General features: G+C 34.7%; 1 protein-coding gene across 2 annotated transcripts in view; it reads right to left on the bottom strand.

The window, feature by feature from the left end:
- The window catches only part of CSN4 (COP9 signalosome subunit 4), a 253,522-nt gene that overhangs the window by 79,188 nt on the left and 156,366 nt on the right, over nt 1-17,968 (bottom strand). For both annotated transcript variants that reach the window (XM_090404172.1, XM_090404173.1), the window contains exon 7: nt 4,432-4,516. In XM_090404172.1, the coding sequence (XP_090260298.1) occupies nt 4,432-4,516 (85 nt within the window). The remainder of the gene's footprint in view (nt 1-4,431; nt 4,517-17,968) is intronic.

Below are 17,968 nucleotides of genomic sequence, written 5' to 3'. Positions count from 1 at the left end.
CTCAACTGAATACTCATCTCTTATTTTACAAGGATTTAAAAAAAAAAAAAAAAAAAAACAGTGCATTACAGAAATAAAAACTAAAAAGCATTTTCAATACTATTAAAATCCCTCACTTAGCTCATCTAAACCCTTCACATTCAGAAGTTTATAAGATTTTGTGCACTTGTAATCTTCCCCACTGAGCATTAGTTGACAACTGGAATCGGCATCAATAAGCATAGATGCAATATTCGGTACACCTGACATAAGAAATGAAGTTTTACAAATTTGTAACTATATAGGTATAACTACCAGTTTAATTAAAAGTGTTCATGTCCCATGTAAATACCTGCAGAAGCATTTAAATAGGAAGATTTTCTATGAAAATAGTGAATGAGGGAGAGAGAAATAATTTAAACTCAGGATAGTATCAAAATTTTTAATTTTTTTGGGAGGATTTCTGGTGTGCTATCAAAATAAGAGAAAATTATTCTAAGGTTGAATAATTTGGGATTTTTACAGAGTTAAAAAGGAAAGAAATAGCAGTAGCTGATAGCTCTTGGTAGTTGACCAACTAGTCCACTGGAATGTAGTGTGTGAAATCTGACACTGATCAAGGAACTGCTGAATCCAGTAAGAGAAATTACAACCCACCTTAACATAGTGAATGCAGAAGAGTTTATTGGAATTAGAGCTCAAGCAACTAAAAAGTGAGGCCAGTACACTATGTTTTGTTAACTACATATATTCTTCTGGCTGATTTGCCTTGTAGGATGAAAAACTAAGGGAGGGAGAAAAATCTGTTACCTTATAAGATTGGCTCACCCACTTTTATTTCTGTACAGGAGAGATGATAATGAACATGGGATATGGGAAAGTGTACTCCCATTTGGTTTTCCACTGGCTAATGGATGGGCACAAAAGGACATGTATAAATATGTCATTGCATGCGACATACAGCATATTGCAAGGGTATGAATTCTTCTGATCATAGTCACATGATGAGAGTTGGCTTACTACTTCACTCCAGAAAAAGTTAATAAGCATGGAATGGCATTTGTCAATTCTGCAAACAAGAAGACAGCTAAAATAGTACCTTAGGATGATGATGTCATAAGAAATGACATCATCATCTATTTATTTTGATTTTTTTTCTCCTTTTAAAAAAGAAAACCACCAGCTTTGCTCATTACTCTCAGATGCTCAAACTGTACATGCACCTTGTGAAAATTCCCAATGAAGAGAAGTACCACCCTCTAACATGATGAGGCATGACCTCATATTGTGTGTGTAATATTGGAAACAACTGAAAAGAACAGGTGGGAATTGCTCATTCATTCTCACTCCAAATTTGAACTGCATACCATTTGGACCCTTCCGAGATCATGTGAGGAATCAGCAATATAAGAATGATGAGACAGTTCAAGATGCCATGCATAAATAGTTGCATGGTACTAGAACAGACTTCTATCACAGTGCGATTTTTAAGTCCTTATGATATTAATAAAAATAAATAAAATAAAAAAAAGTGAATCATTTCGTAGATATTGTTGAGAGGTGAATACGTTACTATTGAAATTAATTATTTTATTCATATATAAACCTGTATTGAAGTTTGTAGGTTACCAGTTAAAATCAAAGGAAGTATGAGAAGATTGGTTTGAAACTAGGTTTGAAACTTTGAAATTAGAGACGATAATGCACACAACATCCACTGTTATTCATCATCTATATGGATGAAAGAATGTGGCATTAAATCTGATATCAAAATTGGGGATGGGATGTTAACCTCAGCATTTTCATCTTTATAATGTGTCGCCCACTTAAACACTGCTCAGAGTTATTTTTTCTAGACTATTTTTCTAGAAATTAAATAACATCACTATGACATATTAATGTAGCAATTTTCCCATGCTAATTTGTGGGAATTTGATATGGATGTGTTGGAATTGTATTTCGTTGTGCAAGCAGATATTACTACCATTATATATGGGAGTCTGGAAAATTTCAATAAATTCCTAGAACAAAAATGAATTAATTTTATGTCTTCTTCTTATATAGGCAGCCCTCGGTTTTACAGCGGTTCAATTTACGCCGATTCACAATGGTGCCAGTTGCCTGCATGTGCTTTCTTACTGTAGTGTGGCTGACTGAGAAACGATGCAAGCAGGTAGTTTGAGTGTTTACCGAGCTACTAAGATGCATATGTATCAATAGTTTTAATGTTGAAATTGTTCTAATTGTTCTATTGTTCCTAATTGTTCTATTTACTTTTTTTTACATACATACGTATTTAAATTGTTAAAGTACATAATTACATACCATGCCTGATAATAGAAGTGCAGAAAAATTAGCAGAACTTGGTGTTAAGAAGGCGCAGAAATCAATCACACTTGAAAAGAAGATGGAGGTGATTCAAAGAATGGAAGACGGGCAGACACGTGCTAATGTCTGTAGAAGTATGAACTTATCTCCATTGACTGCTACTACAATTATGAAAAATGCAGATAGAATAAAATAGTCTGCGCAACAATCTACGGCAGCAATAAATGCAAAACATGTATGTTATAGCGGGAGTAAACTTCATGAAAAAATTATTATCATGAGTGGATGACTTGAATCAGAAAAACATTCCTCTGATGCAGGCTGTTATAACTGAGAAAGCAAAAACAATTTTTGAGGATCTTGAAAAGACAGACAGAGGCGAAGAAACATTTTTAGGAAGCAAAGGTTGGTTCATGAGATTTAAGTCTCAAAGTAAGAGCCACAGTGTCAAATTATGTGGTGAGGCGGCAAGTGCAGATGTTGTGGCAGCAGCTGCTTTTCCTAAAGAATTTCAAGACTGTGTAGAACAAGGAAGTTATTCTCCTGATCTCATTTTTAATGTTGATGAGACTGGGCTCTACTGGAAAAAATTGCCATTGCACGCCTTCATTTCCTGTGAACGTTCCGCTCCAGGTTTTAAAGCTGCAAAAGATAGACTTACGCTTTTGGTGGATGCAAATGTCTCCAGAACTTTGAAGCTTAAACCAATGTTGATGTACCATTCACAGACACCACGTACCTTCAATGGTCTAAAAGTCATGCTGCCAGTCTATTGGAAATGGAACAAGAAAGCTTGGGTTACACAAGACGTTTTTATAGATTGGTACACAAATTATTTTTGTTCTACCGTGCTTCGCTTCTGTAAAGAAAATGATTTGCCAGCCAAGGCATTGCTTCTCTTGGATAACGCCCATGGACATCCTCAAAACCTTGCTGAAGTAAGAACACCGTTGGATGTTAAGGTTGTTTACATGCCCCCAAACACAACATTGCTTTTGCAACCAATGGATCAGGGGATTATATCAATCTTCAAAGCCTATTACCTCCATATAACATTTATGGAAATGGTAAGAGTCCATTCGATATTTTGAAGGGCATTAACAACATCGAGGCAGCTTGGAACGAAGTGTCAGTAAAGTGTTTAAAAGGAGCATGGCGAAAATTTCTTCCAGCATTTATGCACAACTTCGAGGAATTAGAGCAAGAGGAAATGTTATTGAAGATGTTACCAAGCTTGCGCGAGAGGTGGAATTGTACGATATTACAGCTGAAGATGTGACAGAAGTCTTAGAGAGCAATGATAAACCGCTTTCCAATGAAGACTTAAAAGAATTAGCCGAACAATTAAGTCAACATCCAGAGGAGGAGAAAGAATACGAAGAAGGTCCTCTGAGAGATATGAAAACAGCCGATTTACAGCATATCCTTGCAAGCATAGAGACATTGACTGATGAACTCTGCGAAATGGACTACAATTGGGAACGGAGTGTGAAAGTAAAAAGGAGTGTAATCGCATCTATTCGACCTTACACTGAACTCCTTAAAGAAAGAAAAAAAAATCTAGGCAGTTAACACTGGATACTTTTTAAAAAAAAAATGCAGGTGATCTGAAACCAGGAACTTCAACATAGAAATATGTAATATCTTTTTTCAAAGTTTCATATTTTTTGTATATAATTTTGTTTTGTTTTCGTTGTTAATAATTTTATTTTAACAAAAATATATGTATGTATTATCAAAGCTTTAAATATAATAATGTTACACATACTTCATGTGCACATTTTTTGACTGCGCGGAACATAACTTCATACCTCCCATTAAAATTGGGTTCGGTTTACACCCATTTTTTCAGGAACAGAACTGAGGCATAAACCGAGGGCTGCCTGTATATCCTAAAAGAAAAATTATTGCAATTTGATGAAACATGGGAATTAGGGATAGAAGGGTTTTAAGGTATATTTCTTTCTTTTGGTTATACAGTTGCTTTAATATCATTTCTGTTCTAGGTGTTTATCAGAACTTCCCAGCCCCTTCTCGTATTTAGTATACTATGCTCATTACTTTTCGTACACCTCTCACATTTATATCTTACTAGTGTGTTTTTGATAGTTAAAACTTTCTTACATTTTTTCCAGAATTCCATATGCAGGGAGCTGCTGACATCTCTCATCTTTGAAAAGCGTAGCAAGCATACGAGATCTTTGTTGACCTTTGGTGGAAAACGTAGGATAAATTTAGTAATTAGTAGTGGGGAACAAAATTCTAATAAAACACTCTTAGCTCTGCTAATATACTAAAGCATACACAGACAGAACATTAAGATTCTAAACCTCCCCCAAATTTTATATAAGTAATTGGTTAACAAATATCTGTTCAATGATACATTGACCAAGTTGATTCCCACCAATCTGCCATCAAACTTTTTCTCTCCTTAAATTAATTTTACAACTAATTTTACATAAGTTGGAAAATCAATTTTTAAGGAATAAAACATACAAACAAAACTAATAACTGCTTAAAATGTCTGTTTTGTGTGTTGATAAAGTTATGTGCTATTATAATAATCATAGCATGTATTCTTTTCTAGTGATTGGTTATTTTGAATGTAGTTTGCAGCACCTAACCCTCTGGACATACATAATTTAATGTGATGTCACAGATAATAGTTTAATGATTAAAGTCAGGAGATCTGTGGAGTGGGTTCAGATAATCTGAAAGTTGTTAGAGAAAAAAAAAATTCCATAGCCATGGTGCAGTAGAGTTCAATTGCTATGGAAATATATTTTGCAAAAAAGTTAAGGTGTTTTTCCTCCCCAAGAATGAAAGACCATGAACTACATTAACTAGAAGCTGAAATGACCCCATATTTCCACCCACTGAACTCATGTTGATGGGAGAAGAGCGAAATGGTCATTTCAAGTCATATTTCAAGGAATCATACCTAAGGTTTAAAGATTCTTACTGACACATCCTGTACATCTTTCCGTACCAACACCAACATAATAGCGGGGGGAAAAAAAATTATATATTTCAGAATTTTGCCACTTTGTAATCAAGCTCTTCATTTATCTGAATGAAGTTCAATTCTCTAAATGGACATTTTATGACATATGTGAGGAGTCTGCTGATTGTAAAAAAGTACAAAGAAAACAGTGAAGGCAATATTAGGTTTATTCATAAGCAATACTCAGAAATAACTAAATTAAAGCAAATGCTGTAGATAACAATAAATCAGTATGGTACAGTGCCTTAATATCTTCTTCTTTATGCAATCGAGCAGGTTCTCCTCTTAGTAGCAAATACTTTCTTTCCACTCTCTTCTCTTTCAAGATTGTGTACCTGTCTCCATTCAGCATGTCACCTAGCATTGCTTTCCTTACTCTTCTTCTGGGTCTTTTTCTGTCTATTTTTCCTTTGTCTCTGATGATTCCATTTCCTCTTAGAATAAGTCTGATCCAGTATCCCTTTCTTCTTTTTATCCTCTTTAACAGACTTCTTTCTTCTTATACTCTTTATAAGACCTCTTCATCAGTCATTTTATCTGTTCATTTGATTTTTTCCATCCTTCTCCACAAATCCACATATCAAAGCTTTCCAAAATCTTAATTTCATCTTTCTTCACTGTCCAAGTTTCAGCTGCATAGAGGGCAACACTCCACAAACAACATTTTATTAGTCTTTTCTTTAGGTTTCTGTCCATTTTACTTCCGAATAAATTCCATTTCTGTTAAAGGCATCTATTCCCATCGCTGTTCTTGCTTTTATGTCATTTTTACATCTTCCATCACTGCTAATCACACTTCCTAGATATTTAAATGTCTTGACTTGATCCAAATTTCCCCCATTTATTCTGATATCCATATTTGCCTCTTTCCTTGCTATTTTCATTACCTTTGTTTTCCTTATGTCTCCATTCAGCATGTACTCTGTAATCTGTTGAACAGATTACAGGATTCCAGTAATCTGTTCAACAGATGTTGTAGTCCTGTTTCGGTATTTGATTATAATGTCTTGTCATATGCATACCATATTGCAATATCTGCCTACCTCAAATCTTTATTCCTTCTTCTGAATTCTCCAGTGCGATTTTTAATATTGCTTCGGAATACATGTTAAAAAAAAAAATCAGCAAACAGAGAACAGCCTTGTCTTACTCCTCATCCAATGATACCTTGGTTCTATTCTACCATACATGTCTCTCACCATGACAGTTTGTCCCATATATAGTGAAATAATTAGCCTTCTATCTTTCCAATCTATACCAATCTTTTCCATTACTTCCACCATCTTATCCCATTTTGCAAAGTCAAAAGTTTTTCAAAATCTATATAACAGATATTAACTTCTTTATTCACTTCCAGGCGTCTTTCACTTATTATTCTTAACAGTCCAATTGCATCTCTTGTTCCGCTATCCTTCCTGAAACCAAACTGATCTTCTCCAAGAAATTCTTCCACCTTAGATGCAATTTTCCACGTTAGGATTCTCATAAGTATTCTTGATGTATAGGAAATGAGGCTTATTGTTCTAAAATCCTTGCAGTTCACTGCATCACTTTTCTTTGGTATAGGTATAAATATTAAGATCAAAATCTTTTGGTAATTCTCCTTTGTCATCATCATCATCAAATTCCTGCCATGTGCCCTCAAGGGATGTACAGGATATGATAGTACTAGATGCAAAATTTACATCATTATTAACTTCCTATCCACAATTTTCCTCCAAATCAGTCTGTTACTTGTCAAGACTCCAACATTATCAGATCTTACATTTCAATCGTCTAAGGCACTTCTTACCGTATCAATCCACCTATTTCTTGGTCTTCCTATGGGTCATTTTCCTGCCAACCTGGCAGAGAACACTTGATTTGCTAATCTTCCCTCGCCAATTCTGTTTAAGTGACCATACCACCTGAGATTAACTCTGCTAACGGATTCCTGGATGCTGACAATGTCAAGTTCTTTTTTAATATCCCCGTTTTTAATATGATCTTGCCATTGATGCCATCTGTTCATGCCTATAATCTTTCTCAGGACTCTCATATCTGCGGTCTCTAGACTTTGGTCAAGTGTTTTACTTCTGACCCAGCTCTCAGATCCATAAGTTAAAACTAGTTTGAACAATGTCTTGTATACAGCTAATTTAGTGTTCCGACTAATTTCTCTCTTATTCCATATGAATTTATTCAATTGACTTCCCACCATACCAGCTTTGCTGATTCTGCTGTCTATTTCTATATTTCATTTACCATCTTCGCTAAAAATCGTGCCTCAGTAGCTGATATGTTTTACTTGTTCCACAGGTTCTCCATTGACAACACAGTTGACATTTTCAATGATTCTGCCTATTTTCATTGTCTTTGTCTTTTTATTGCTGACCTTCATACCATATCTATTACAACAGCTATTCAATTTAGTCAGAGAATCTTGCAGAGGATTTATTTAGAAGTATAACATCGTCAGCATAAAGCAAAGAGCTGGCTGACATTAACATCTCCAATTTTGATATCATGTTTAATACCACTTTCCTTCATAATGTGATCCATGTAGATAATGAATAACAGAGGGGATAATGTACATCCCTGTCTCACACCAGATTTAACATTAAACCATCTTCCTGTACTTCCTTCAATTCTAACTGCTGACTTGCAACTCAAAGACTAAGTATTGCTTGATATAATGCCCCATTGACACCATATAACTGTAGCGTTTTGAATAGCTTCTCTCTCGGCACCTTGTCATATGCCTTTTCCAAATCGACAAAACTAAAATACAGAGCTTTGTTATATTCCCATGATTTCTCCACAATTTGTCATAAAGTGAAGATCTGATAAGATAGCCTCTATTTTACCTGAATCCAGCTTGTTCTTCACCAAGCTTTTCTTCCACAATTCTTCTCAACCGTTTCTCAAGTATACTTGCATAGATCTTGCCAGGAACACTCAGTAGGGAAATACCTCTGTAATTCTCACATTCAGTTTTATTTCCCTTTTTATAAATGGGTACTATGAGAGCTCTACTCCAATCATCGGGAATTGTCCCTCTGTCCAGGCATTCTGAACTATGCAGTGCAGCCACTTTAAGACTTTTATACCATCATACTTCAGCATTTCTGGTCAAATATCATCTACTCCTGCTGCCTTTCCACATTTCAAGCCTTTGATGGCTTTTTCTACTTCAAGCATGGATATGTATTCCTAACTGCATGCCTGGTCAGTGTTTTTTACCACTGTGCTGTCCTCACTGCTCGTTTCATTTAGAAGTTTTCAAAGTAATTACTCCATACTTCAAGGATATCTTTTTCTCCTGTTTTCGTGTAACCTTTATCATCTCTAACTCCTTTAACAGCACTCTTTCCTCCATTTCTAAGCTTCTTCAACAACCTCCAGAATATTTTGCCACCTTCTTGATATTTATTTTTATGTTCTTGCCAAAGTCCTCCCATGACTTTTGCTTAGCTAGTTTTACACAGTGTTTAGCTTTCTTACAGTTGTCTCTGTATTCTACTTGAGACTTTGACAAGCAGAGACAAGCAAGTTATTGTTTCTCTGTACCGAGCCTTGATAAGACCTCATCTCGACTACTGTGCTCAGATTTGGACACCTAGGTTTCTTCTTGATGGGGAGGAGGTGGAGAGGATCCAGAGGCAAGTGACCAAGATGATAGCAGGTCTATGGAATGAACCTTATGAGAACAGGTTGAAGATTTGTTTGGGTTGCAGAAATTGGTTGATAGGCGGAAAAGGGGAGATATGATTGAGATATTCAAAAGGGTTTCTATAGGATTAATTCAGAGGATATTTTAGAGATCAGGACTGGTACTGAGAGAACTAGAGGACATCTATGGAAGCTGGGCAAGAGTGTGGTTAGCAAGGCTGTTAGAGCTGGGTTTTTTACTTTTAGAGTGGTAAATGAGTGGAATAAGCTGCCAGCGTCTGTTGTGGGTGCTATGACAGTGAGTTCAAGGCAAGGTATGATACATACTGTGAGAATGTCGTATAGTTGTGTGGACATGATGTTTAGGGCCACCCTGGAGTCACCCGTAATAATAATAATTCACTAAGAGCACAAGCTGACTTATTTGCCAGGAACTTTTGATATGCTTTCTTCTTTTCCTTCACTGCCTCTTTAACTTCCTGTGTCCACCAGGGAGTTCTGATTTTTTTATCCTTGCACACAACCTCACCACATGCCTCTCTGGCAGAATAAATCAATGTTTCCTTTAGAGTTTGCCACTGAATCTCCAAGATTTGGTTCCTGATCTTGAACGCTTTCATTTTGTTTTCAATAATCTTTGTGTATTTTAGTCTACAGTTCACATCTGAGAGCTGCTCAACTTTTATTTGCTTTAAAACTTTTTTACATGTTATTCTTTTCAATATGAAATTCAATTTTATCCTGCTCAAGACTAAATAGTGATCACTTCCAATTTCAAATCCTCTGTACACTCTGGTGTCCTGCACCAGGGAGAAAACATCACTATCAACAATAACATAGTCAATGAGACTTTTCTTATTCCTTGCCTCTTCTCTCCATGTGAATTTGTGCACATTTTTATGTTGGAACATGGTGTTAGTAATAACCAGTCCATGACCTGAGCAGAAATCAAACAGGTATTTCCCATTATTATTAGCTTTGCTCTTTTCTCCAAATTTTCCCAAAACATTTTTTGTATGTCTCACAATCATTTCCTACTCTACCATTTAGATCCCCAACAAGGACCAACTTTTCCTTTTTCATTGTGTCAGTTGCTTTTTCTAAAGCCTCAAAAAATTCCTCAACTTCTACCTTAGTAGAACCTTCTGTGGGGCCATAAGCACAAATAAGTCTCATTGTCCAGTTCCCCATTCTGATATTTGCCCACATCACTCTACTTGACACTGCCTGTCTTTCAAGAAGGTGAGCCTCATATTTTGTATTGACTACTATGGCTACTCTCCTTCTTTTCCTTTGCCTGAATATAACATTTTGTATTTATTGCTCAGAAAGCTCTCACCAGTTTTTGTCTTTTTTGTTTCAATCACCCCTATTATGTCGATCTAGTACTTATCTAATTCATTCAGCTTGCTCCATTTCTTTGCCATTCAGGCTTCTTATGTTGATAGTACCAATCTTTAACTCTGGTGATGTTAAGTTAGGGTGTGTTTTCTGATTTGTTCCAGTAGCTGACTTTTCGCTGTTCGCCCTGGTTCCCTGGCGAAAACAATGGGGGTCTTGTTTAACCTGGCAACGTCCCAGCTGGCATGAAATTTTGTCATGTTGTACCATCCTTTTGTATTTTCTCCTTGGTTATAAATTAAATTTATCACTTTGGTTATTTCTTCAGTTCCTTTCTTATGAAGTTGTTTCAGGAATTCTGCAGGTATTTCATCTATCCTTCTGCTTTTCCGCATTTTAGTTCTTTAATGGCCATTTCTACTTCTGTCTTCGAAATTCCTGGGCCTAGATCATCTTCATTTACCTTCTTTATATCTTCTAATGGCAACTCATTTAGTCTGTTTTCCTTTCATATAGATCTACAATGTATTCTTTCCATCTCATTAGGATTTTATCTTCTTCAGTTACAATTTTTCCATTCTTATTTTCTATGCCTCTAGCTCGAATTCCATTTCTCTTGTGATTCATGCTTCTTGCTTTTTCGTACAAAAGATCATTCATTTCCACTCTCTCATAATTTTCCATTTCTTCACATTGTTTTTTAAGCCAATCTTCTCTACTTCTTTCTTCTTCCATTCTCAATTTGTCATTCAGGGTTCTATTCAGTGTGTGTGTATTTTCCCTTCTGGGGTGTCTTTATCTTTCCATTTTCTTCTTTCTTCCATTAGAGAAATCATCTCATTAGTTATCCAAGGTTTTTTTTTTTTTTTTATTCTTTTAGCTCTTACATATCCAATTTCTTCTTTTGCAATCTTCTTTATTTTCTCTTTAAGATGGGTCTTTTTTTGGAAATGGATGCCTGTAAGAACTTGCACGCAAAGGAAGAATCCTCAATGCCAGGTTTTAAAGCATCAAAAGGCTGCATCCCATCTGCTATTAGAAGGAAATGCTGCTAGTGATTACAAATTAAAACCCTTATTTGTGCACTGATCAGAAAATCCAAGTAATATGGAAGGCAAATAAGAAGGCTTGGCTCGTGGGTTCCCTATTCAAATATTGGCTTATGCATCACTTTGTTCCTTAAGTGAAACTTTATTGTGAGAAAAAAATTCCATTTAAAGTGCTTCTGATAATTGACAATGTACCTAGCCATCCCTCATCAGTAGTTTACATTTGCCCTAATGTAAAAATAGTCTTTTTACCTCCAAATACAACTTCTCTTTTACAACCAATGGATCAGGGATTGATTGCGATGTTTAAAGCACATTATCTCAAAGAGACTTTTGAAATGTTAATAGAAATAACTGATAAAGATGGAAATTTTTCTATCAAAGAGTTTTGGAAGAGATTCAACATTTTAGATGCAATTTGGATAATGCAGAGTGACTGGCATAAAGTTTCAAAAAAAACTATGAAAAGAGTACAGCAGACTCTCTGTCCTTGGTTTAATGATAATTTCGAAAGCTTTGAAGACCCAACAAAGATTGTGAATTCTGAAACTCAATGAGCTGCTTCATTCTCACACTATGGAACTCTCACCCAATGATCTCCATGAATTAGAGGAACAAGAAAAAGACAAAGAAGATAATGAATATGAATCTCCAATATGAAAAACTCAGTTTTTCAATTTAAAAGGCCTAGAAGAAGCATTGAAACATTTAAAAAAGCTCAAGCAATCTTTGGAATCACAAGATTCAGAAATTGAATGATTTAGTAAATTTTTCCATGAAATGAAGCGAAAGTCAATGAAGCAGATGACACTTGAGGCCTTCTTTGAAAAAAATAAAGATACACTGAAGCCTCCTAATATATCTACTACCTTGATGGCTGCCGATTCACCCAGTGACATAGAAATAAGCTAATTTTTTTTCCTTCAAAGAATCTTTTATAATTTAAAATTTTTCTTCTGTTATTTTTTGAAATATTTAAATTTTTGGACAGTAAAATATTTTCTTATCATTTAATATTCAATTTTATATTTTATATATTCCTTCTTACAAACTCTCACTCATAGTATTATTTCTAAGGCAAACAATTCCCTGCTTTACGAATGGTTGCCAGGAAATAATTAATTCGTAAAGGTGGAAACTACCTGTATAATTGAATGAAAAGCAAAATAAAAATTTAGTGATGAGTCTACAAGCTGCTGGCTATTACTTGGTGACCAAGACCAGAGATGTCAAATTTGGAATAAAAGTATTGAGTGGTTAACTGATTGGTAGGATATTTAAATATAATTTTAAAGCAAATTTAATCAGAAACATGGCTAGCATTAAATTTTTTAATAGAAACAGGGGACATTAAAGATCCAATCAAAGCCAGATATGTATAGAAACTTTGAGAGCTTATGAGAATACAATCCTCGGCCCAAATTGCATAATTACTAATTACACACTGACCAATGAGGGTTAGTGTGTCTGGTCTTGGTCACCAAAATTTTTATCCTCTTACCCTCGTTTACCTTCTAGTCACTGATGAGAACCAACCAGTTCAAAACTTCTATCAGGCTAGTGAAACCTTTATCAAAAGCACTAATAAAAGACAACTATATGGACACAGGAGTAGCAATCATGTCGTTCAAGTAGCAGTACAAGCTATGGCATCTCTGCTACTGAGAACTGTATTCACACAAGCTCTGTGGCCAAATTTTTAAAACAGTAAATTTTGGCTAATTGGTCCAATTTGAGCAGCTGTTTTATTGGGACAAGTCTGGAAGAACAAAAACAAAATGAGAATATAACAAGAATTTGCTTTGTTTATTTGGGACACTGCCATTTAATTGGGCCACCAGTAACCTCTACCACATGGAATATTAAGAAAACGTAATATTGATTCAAAAATTTAGTGCTGATAACACCTGCAATACAGGTGAAACAGGCTATTTTATCATGCTACATCAGATGGTTCACGAGATATTTGTCAGGAACTGATAAATGAAAGCTGTTAGTGATTGGAGGAAGGAGCAGGCATTGATGCTTTAAAAGGATAAGAATAAAGAGTTTACCAGTTCAGTACCTTGCAAACAAAAATGCATTAATGACATTGAATTTTTCAAAAATTGGCTTATGAGTTAGGAGATGGAATTACAATGGAAATCAAGAAAAATTTTACTGGTTCTTGACATTTTTTTTTTTTTTGCTCTTTTTTTAATGGACTCCTACCCATGAAAAGTTTATTTGTAAACCTATAGTACATTCATACCAAGGCTAAGGATTTTTTTCCCTTATTTTTTTAAATTTATATATTTTTTGTACATTTTTGTTTTTATTTTTACATAGTACAGAAACTCTGCTCTAGAGGCCAAACATGGAACTTTTTCAAGCCACTTCAGCCCTCCAATAAGACTGGTAGCAGTCTCACACTAAGCTATGAAATTTTTTTTTATTTTACTTTTCATTCAATTTTACACACACACACACACACACACACACACACACTATATCCAAAATATATGCTTTTATTTACAAAAATAAATAAATAAATAATCTCTTCATTGCTCCTACCTAAATTGCTAAGGAGATCAGTGCAAAAGTTGGTCAGAAATAAACAAGACCATTCAAAACTGTTTGCTCACTATAGTTTTAATCATTCAATCATGCACATAAAAGATTGGGTGACAGTGAAAATAACTGTCTCATTAGATATGAACCACACCAGAAACTATGAAGTGTTTGCATCTGCTGACGGTCTTCATTAACACTATAGTGAAAATGAAGAATTTGAGGAGGAAATTAAAGTAAAATACTAGAGGACTTTAGAAGAAAAACAAAGTGATGAGGATGACAGTCCCAAATTTGAATGAGTGACTACCCAGGATGCTAGAAAATATATTACTGATTAGGATTATTTCATGCAGAAAGGCAATATCATATCTGCACTAAATACCTGTGCTGCTTTTGTTCAATTGCAGTCAATTAAGATAAAATAAATAAATAATAAAAAAACTCAATAGGCTATGCTCTATCAGTTCCCCAATGTCATTAATTGCTAAGAATTACATGCATGTTTAATACATATACAAATGAAATTATTTTTATAGCAAACATTAAGCTTTAATTAAAACCAATTGTTTATTTATAAGTACATACACCACTTAATTGGGCAAAACCATTCTATGCTCAATTAACAGAATACAACATATCTGGGTTTGAAATAAGGTTGAATCTTTAATAGCCCTGATTTCTATTTATTTTAAATTACTGAAAAGAAGTCATATGGCTCTTCCTTTGATAATTAAATATTTTATCATCTTTTTTAGCATAATAATTGCATTGCACATACAAAAGATTGAGAGTAGCATTTATAGTGGAAGAGAAACTGTCAGGATTTTAAAACAGTTACTGGGATAGGATAAAAGTGAGCATGTGTACAAGACATCCTTGATGCAAGTGAATGTAGTTTCTCAGGTTTCAAATTTTGAATGGCATAGTCAGTAATGTCAGTACAAGATGCAAAAGCAGTTTTGGCACAAGGCCATACTGCAATGCTCAATAGCTTAAATTAAAACCTCCAGCTTCTTATTCAGCTTACACAAACAGCCTGTAGCAAGCATAAAAAAACATTATCAATGATTCCAAAGCAGACTTCATAGGCTGAAATTCAATGAACTTGCCTCCTGGCAGATTTATTGCATTTCAGCATGCAAGCCTTCTGATCCCTTGATTAGGCTGTTGGGTGTAACTTCTGCCTTTCCCTGTTCCCCTCTTGCATCCTGATGGTAACTTCACACCTAAGGAAAGGCAGAACTCTTGGCATCTGCTTTTGCTTCCAACTCTTGCATGAACAAGACTAATTACCTCCCACACTACCACAAACTGCCCACTTCTCTAAACTTTCAGAAGGACATTAAGAAAACCTGATTAACCTTGATACTAATAAGGTTCCTGGTCCAAGTGGTATTCCTTCAGTTGTGCTCAAAACTTGTGCTTCAGAATTAACCCCATCCTGTATTGTCTATATAAGACATCACTTTCTGCTAGCATCCAACCAACAGCATGAAAGTAAGCTTTCATTCAACCTGTACCCAAAAAAGGGAGACAAAAGTCAGCCATCTAACTACCGACCCATCGATCTTACCTCATTACTTTCAAAAGTGATGGAGAAGGTCATTAACAACCAGCTTCTTCGTTACCTGGAGACGTCAATCAATTAGTGATCACCAACATAGATTTTTCCATTCTCGTTTTACAGCTGACCTAGCTAATCTCAACACCTTTGGACAAAGGTCATGGAAAGATTTGGAGAAATTCATGTTATTGCTCTCAATGAATGACCACTGAGGAAGTTGCAATCCAATCACTCTGTGATTTCATTGCTTGTCATGTGGATGGCTTGCTCTATCAGATTTCTCTATCAATGCCAGAGTATTTCAGGGTTCTGTAATCGCACCCACACTTTTCCTCTTTTACGTCAGTGATGACAGTACTCTTCATCCCTTTTACATGTTTGAGAAACCCTGTAGTACTCAAATGATAGAAGCCTTCCATAACCAATGACTTACACACTGATCTTCTTAATATTGTCAAAATGGGGCAAAGACAATTTAGTTAATTTTTGATTATAAAAAAAAAAACTCAGGCCTGCTTTATTACTCGCATGAAAATTCCTACATTACTCCCTCTTACCTTTGATAATGTTCCAATTTCTTTTCAAGACTAGCTTTCTTTCTTGGGTCGAGTGTCATATCCAGTTTATCCTGGCACAAACATACTACGTACATAACCTCCCCAGCCTCTAAAAAGCTTTGGTATTCTTTTTCTGTTCAAAACATTACTTTCTTTCCTGTCAACTCCTAACACTTTGTAACTTTCACATCTGACCAACTTTAGAATATTGTTCCCACATTTAGGTCGGTGCACCCCAGACCTCCATAAGAATTCTTGATAATATTCAGATGGATTTGAATCTGAAACATTCTAACTGACAAATATTATATATATGATATATTGTTATCTATACTGCACAATTGACTATTATAGTGCACTGACTTCAAGGTTCAACATGTTGTGTATAAATAATGAAGCTCTGATATACATATATAAAAAATTAAACTATTTACTGTAAACATATATATATATATATATATATATATATATATGTTAAAGATACCAAGCTATTTTTCTAAACCTGGTAAATTAAAATTTATTATACCCAAGGTAAAATACTTTCTACACACATATATATATATATATATACACCAAATTCTTAGTACTTCACTGTATATATATATATCTCTCTCTAAGGACATCTGACATTCCTTACAAAATTAAAAGTACTAAATTAATTTCTAACTTCTTAAGACATACATAAAATTGCATGGCCATTCTAAGAATTACTCAATATGAGCTCAATAATTTCCCATACTCTGACTGACTCTCACAGTTAAATTCAATAATGAGAGACAGCATTACACACTTTACAAAACGAGATGAACACAGCATTCAGCTAAAAGTTCTGTAATTTCACTTGGCCATATGGAAATTTTCTTTGCAGCATCTATTTTATCACTGCTCTATATATTTTCTCTTAATTTTTTACTCACTCATTCAGTCTACTTTATCTCTCAACTTCCTTAAATAAGATAGCTAAAGAACTCACTCGACCAATATACTTGAATATTGTCTTCTCGTTTCCTTAAGTAAGTTTCTTTAATGCATCTATCTTTCATTTTATGAAGTAGGCATGAAAAATAATCGATAAAAGGAATATGTTTAATTGGGCAATTTCAATTACATTTCCAATAAAAAGAACTTCACTGCAGATTCTATCTTGCTCCTTGGAATATCACTTGCTTTTCATTAAGCACAAAATATTCTCACTAATCTATGAAAGCTTGATACATTATACTGACATACAGTTATTAACTTAAGAATTCTGTATCTTTGGAGAATAATTAAAGATGAAAATAAAAACTTTCCCAAGATTATAGAACTTAACTAAGTAGTTTATTAGACCTTTTCAGCTCTCCTTCCTTGCTTGTCTACTCTTTGCTGGCTAGCATTCCTGTCACCCAGTAACAGCTGTTCTAAAAACAACTAATGTGCACATTCGTTACCGAGATTCAAAGTAAAACTCAAGCGACAACGTGGCTGCCATTACTACAGTGCTTGCATGTTGTACAGCAATAATGACATACGAACTACTGTAAACAAGCATAGAATAATATAATAAACACAGATCATTATTTTCATGTAACTTCTTAAGGATTTATAACATATGGTAAGCAAGTTTATTACTTACAAATACATTTAAGTTTCTTTTATATCACTACTGCTTAACCACATGGTGGCTTTGATAATACTAAGTACATAATGTATTACTAAATGCAAACACACATATATATTGTATATATGCTTAGTATATAGTATAATTATCAGATTACTTTATCATATAACAAAATTTAATAAAATTTTCATTAAGAATATATATATAGAGCCTGTGTAGCTCAGTGGATGTGGCATTTGCACACCACGGCACTTGGCTGCATGAAGGAAGACTTGGTTTCGAGTCTAGTCGGCAACTAGAGGAAATTTTTCTAAGCCTTTTTTCGACCGGTTCCCGAGTTAG

The sequence above is a fragment of the Typopeltis vanoorti genome, chromosome 14, assembly GCF_054136105.1.
Source record: "Typopeltis vanoorti isolate ZY-2024b chromosome 14, IOZ_Tvanoo_1.0, whole genome shotgun sequence".
Classification (NCBI taxonomy): Eukaryota; Metazoa; Arthropoda; class Arachnida; order Uropygi; family Thelyphonidae; genus Typopeltis; species Typopeltis vanoorti.
Note: the sequence above shows the minus strand (reverse complement) of the source record. Positions and strands in the feature narration are given on the sequence as shown.